This window comes from Orycteropus afer, unplaced genomic scaffold, assembly GCF_000298275.1.
Source record: "Orycteropus afer afer isolate SDZICR_OR568_19922 unplaced genomic scaffold, OryAfe1.0 scaffold00347, whole genome shotgun sequence".
In the NCBI taxonomy this organism is placed as follows: Eukaryota; Metazoa; Chordata; class Mammalia; order Tubulidentata; family Orycteropodidae; genus Orycteropus; species Orycteropus afer.
This window is the reverse complement of record NW_006921934.1, coordinates 3,485,274-3,490,586: the sequence shown is the minus strand read 5'-3', so window position 1 is coordinate 3,490,586 and position 5,313 is coordinate 3,485,274. Positions and strand designations below refer to the sequence as shown.

The window sequence follows — 5,313 nt, the reverse complement described above, 5'->3', positions numbered from 1 at the left end:
CTTCCGAGGAGTGGCTGGTGGGTTTGAACTGCCAGCCTTCTGGTTAGCAATCAAGTGCCTTAGGCACTATGCTACCAGAGCTCCCACTGCATTGTTTATAAAGCCTAAAATGTTTACTATTTTCTTTGCTATTTTACTACTTTACAGAGAATGTTTGCCAACCTCTGTTCTGTATCCTTACTGATAAGTAACTTATTTATTAATTTAGTCTGTTTGCTCTGTCAGTGAATGTTTAGCACTCTGATTGTGGATTTGCCTATTTTTCCTTTAGTTTTGTCAATTTTAGTTTCACATATTTGGGAGTAGTGTTTCATATATGGAGTCCCTTGGTGGTACAAACAGGTAACACCCTTGGCTGCTTACTGAAAGGTTGGAAATTTGAGTCCACCCAGAAGTGTCTAGATAGAAAAGCTTGGTGATCATTTTCCTTAAAATTAGCCATGAAAACTCTATGGCACACCAGGGGGTCACCATGAGTCAGAGTTGACATAGCAGCAACTGTTTTTTTTTTTTTTTTTCCCCTAATTTCACATGTGACAATCGACTTTATTATTCATGTTTGTATTATGACTCCTAGAAGTATAGAAAGCCATATTAGAACTGTTGTCTAGTCATGGCTAAGTGAGTGACTTGCCTAAAATAACCAAGAATTAGGCAAAAGATAGTTGTAGAGATATGAGAGTAGTTGATACATATTCACTTCTTGGTATTATGAACTGGAAAACAGATATAACCTTCCTCATGGAACAGGAATTTTGGATTTAGACTTTTCCAGAAGATTTCTGTATGTGGAGTTCATCCATAAAAAATGAACAACCCATGTAATCTTGTCAGATTGATCGATAATGAAGAGGGTAGATCCAAGTAGTATGTCCTTTGAATCTAGACCAGAGGTACAAACTGAGGGTGGTTTTTCTTACCAGGGTACAATTTTACAATATCTAGAGACATTTTTGGTTGTCTTTTGGGGCATGATTGGCATCTAGTAAATAGAGGCCGGGGATTCTGCTAAACATCTTACAGATGCATAGGTTAGCTCTCACAACAAAGAATTAATTATCCAGCCTATAATGTTACTAATGCTAAGATTAAGAAACCCTGTTAAATTTGCTTAGCATAAAATCACCTTATTTGTAGAAGATGATGTCAAAGACTATTTGACAATGCCTACCTTATTTCTTTATTTCTAACTGAATAGTAGACCCTTATGTATAATAATAAACTGTTTGTGATTATTGTAAACATTTCAACAGTTAGTGAAGAGCATTGTCTCAAGTTTCTGGAAGACCTTTCTCCGGTGTTGAACCCAAAGCAATGTAAAATGAGTAATTGATATAATCTCAAATTGCAAACGACTGATTTGAAACTTTTTTTTTTTTTTTTAGGCTTCTGATATAAAAGAGCTTACCCCACCAGAGTGTCTTACAGACCTTCCACCGTTTTCAAGATGTTTAATAGGAATAATAATAAAGACTTCAAATGTGGCCAGGTAGTTTCCTCTTTATTGTCCTAAAACTGTTACTATGTGTCCTAATGATCTAGTGCTGCTGTAACAGAAATACCACGTGTGAATAATTCTAACAAACAAATTTATTCTCTCACAGTTTAGGAGCTAGAAGTCTGAATTCAGGGTGCTAGCTCTAGGGAAGGATTTCTTTCTCTGTTGGCTCTGGGGAAAGATCTTTCTCTCCTTTCAATACCTCTGGCCCAGCATTCTTTGGATGTCTACATGTGCCTGGGCATCATTCTTCCCTTGGATGTAGGAGGTCCCCAGAGCAGGGACACTGAGTCCAAAGGATTCACTCCACCCCTGGCTCTTCTTTCTTGGTGGTAATAGGTCCCTCTGACATCTGCTGGCTTGTTCAATCACTTTTATATCTCCAAAGAGATTGATTTAAGATACATTATAATATTGTCTATTATATCCTGCCACATTAACAACATAAAGATTAGGAATTACAACACGTAGGATGATTACATCGGGTTACAAAATGGAGAATAATTACATAATACTGAGAATCATGGCCTAGTCAAGTTGACACATAATTTTGGGGGGACAGAATTCAATCCATAACATTGTGTCTTCAAGCTCTCTCAGCAACTTTGCTTTATTCTTTTTACTCTTAAAATTTTCTAAAGTTTCAATTATATGAGAAAATATTCCATAAAATTTTTTCTCATTTCATCAATGATCAAAAATATTTACTTACACAAAAAATATTAAACTTAAACAAAGAGACATTCTAATTTTCTGTAAAATATATTTTTCTGGATACTCTGATTATGTTTATAATACATTCAGTTACAGGGAGACATTTAAAATGTCAGTGTGCAATAAAATAATTCTTACTATTTATAATCTCAAAACACTTAATTAAGTTAAATACCGGTATAATTTCTTTCAACACACAACTCTTAGTTCACTTCTCCAGCCATATGCCTTTTGACTAAAATTCTAGGATTTTTGTGTCACATACAGGACTGACTGATTATAAATTGGAAAGTTTTGCAGATATCTGACTAGTTGTGAAACTCTAATACAGGGCTTACAAACAAGTTAGAAATGGCTCAGTCACAGCATGTACTTGTTGCATAGCAATCAAAACGCCGGCACGTAGGATTTTGATCCAAGTAGGAAACAGGCAACAGAGACCTCAAAGATGGCAGCCAACTCCACTGCTTTGAATATATGTTGGCTTCCATCTTTGAAAGAGGCACCATTCCCTGTTTTCTGCATGAGTCAAAATCTTACACATGGGAGATTTGGTTGCTATGCAATATGTAAGCTCCATCAGCCATGACTGTACCAGTTCAAACCAATTCAAAGCCCTGCTTTAACAGCAGATATGTTTAATTAAAAATTTTAAAACCATTATTTTTGGTAACTGTGGATTATCAACAACATAGTCAATTCTTATTTGCGTGTATTGTGAGTATACAGGGTTTCTTATTCACTTTCCCCAACATTCCTGTTCTCTTTCTAGCAGTGTCGTCTGATTTTAATGACTTACCTGTATAATTTGGCACACTTAAAGTGAAAAGTCTTGTTTTGGTTACCTAGTGCTGCTCTAACAGAACTTACCACAAGTGATGGCTTGAACAAACAGGGATTTATTTTCCTACATTTTAGGAGGCTAGAAGTCCCAGTTCAGAGTGCCAGCTCTAGGGGTGTTGGGTGAAAGCCACTTGACGTTGGGCTTTAGCTCTGCATCTTGCTCCTAGCTCACTGGAGTTAGAGGCGTCTCTTCACTCAGGCAGATGCTGGCTGCTGAGGCTAACAAGCCCAGAGTTGACAAGTAAAATGACACAGTCCCAAAATTACTACACAACACAACAGGCCACTGGTTCAAGTCCAGGAACAATCCTAAGATTAGCAGACAACATGGCATGGTGCTGAGTGAAGACTTGGCTACATACATCATCCAGATGTGCCAAAAACTCTGCTGAGACCTTTCTCAAAACTTAACACCCTTAAGGCAGCTACTCATCTGCTCCATTAGATTTCACCATGGATTTGATTACCAATATCATAGAGAATAACTATATCCACCTGAGCAGCCACTCAAAATCAGGCCCAGCCAAGCTTTACATAGCCTTAACTACCACAAGTATGGAAAAAGGTTCATTGATAGCACATGTTGGTGAACCTTGGCTATATTTGTCTTTCTATAAAGTATTAAGGCATACACTATTGATTAATTTCAGATATTCAATTTTTTACAGGTCATTTTTAGATGAACTAAAGGCATGTGTTACTTCTGATGATATTGAAGGCATTGTGTGTCTCACAGCTGTTGTGCATATCATTTTGGTTATTAATAAAGGTTGGTAAAATTTTCTCTCATCATCTGGGATATTGTTAGGTGTACCCACACACAAGGAGCTCTGGTGGTATAGTGGTTGAGAGCTCAGCTGCTAACCAAAAGATTGGTGGTTTGAACCCATCCAATAGCTCTTTAAGAAAAAAGACATGCTCTATTAAAGATTAGAGTTTAGTAAACCGTATGAGGTTGTTCTACTCTGTCCTGTAAGGTCACTATGAGTTAGGATTGATGGTCTCCTCATACAAAAATGTTATGGAATGTTTGGAGACTAAGCCCCTTATGTTTGACTACTTCCCTGTTTCACTCTCCAGTTATGACTCTCCAGTCATGGCAAATGTCTTAAAATTCCTTTCACATACCATGCTTCTTTGTGATCTTTGAACATCATGTGATCTACCACGACTTCTTTACTTGGCTAACTCTGTACTTGTTTTTTTTAATACCAGCTAGCTCTTCTGTAATGCATTTCCTCTCCACCTTTTATCTTTCCCCACTGGAGCCATTTAAGTATTCCCATTTTATGCTGCTGAGTTGGATTTCTGTTGATTAGTCAGTCATATGTTAACTATATTTTAAAGTCTGATTTTATTTTTGCTAATGATGGCTTGTTTTGGTGGCAATATTTAATCTAACTACTGTTTTTCATAAGTCTTAATCATTTTTAAAAAAAAAAGTTTAAAAAAAATTGAAAAAAAAAAAAAAACACCTTATTGCTGTTGAGTCAGATCTGACTCATAGGGACCCCTCCTTGGGTTTCCGAGGTGGTATCTCTATGGAAATAAATTACCCAGTTTTCCCTCCAAGGAGTGGCTGGTGGGTTTGAACTGCCAGCCTCTGGTTAGCAGACAAATAAATGCCTTAGACACTATGCCACTAGAGCTCCTGTTTTCACTTTACGCACTGAGTTGAGATCTAAAGAATAAGGAAAAGTTCACTAAATATAAGGGTGTGAACATGGTGGTTGGGATGAAGATGGGCACCTAGCACTTAATAGGTACTTAATAAATATTTGCTAAATAATTGAATGACTCTGAAATGGTAATTGTCATTTTCTGGTAGAGGCATATATGAGCATTAAGTCTATGATGACGTAAACATAATGATTCTCATAATAACTAGAAATGATAATGTACACATGAACTATATAGGTGATTAGGTACTTTCATATATGTTCATTTGATTTTTACAACATCTCTATAAAGCAGATGATTACTCTTCTACAGATCAATAGATATTAACTCAAAAGGGAAGTATAAAGAGGCTCAGCTTTTTGGAAACCAAATGTATATGAAAGTATATTTGTTCTGTATAGTAACCAAATGTATATGAAAGTATATTTGTTCTGTATAGTAGTGTTAAAATCTTTCCTCTGTCTTTAATATAATTTTCTAATAGGTAAACATAAGAGTTCAAAAATAAAGGAGGTTGGAGCTATTGTTCAGAGAAAACTAAAGACATTCATGGAAATAACTTTGCAAGAGGATAGCAT

The 5,313-nt window shown here is 36.2% G+C and overlaps 1 protein-coding gene across 1 annotated transcript in view; it reads left to right on the top strand.

Annotated features, from left to right (window-relative positions):
• NCAPG2 (non-SMC condensin II complex subunit G2) overlaps positions 1 to 5,313 on the top strand; it is a 146,149-nt gene that overhangs the window by 83,953 nt on the left and 56,883 nt on the right. The window contains exons 24-26 of the mRNA XM_007952572.2: positions 1,386 to 1,489; positions 3,724 to 3,824; positions 5,220 to 5,309. Of these exons, the coding sequence (XP_007950763.1) occupies positions 1,386 to 1,489; positions 3,724 to 3,824; positions 5,220 to 5,309 (295 nt within the window). The remainder of the gene's footprint in view (positions 1 to 1,385; positions 1,490 to 3,723; positions 3,825 to 5,219; positions 5,310 to 5,313) is intronic.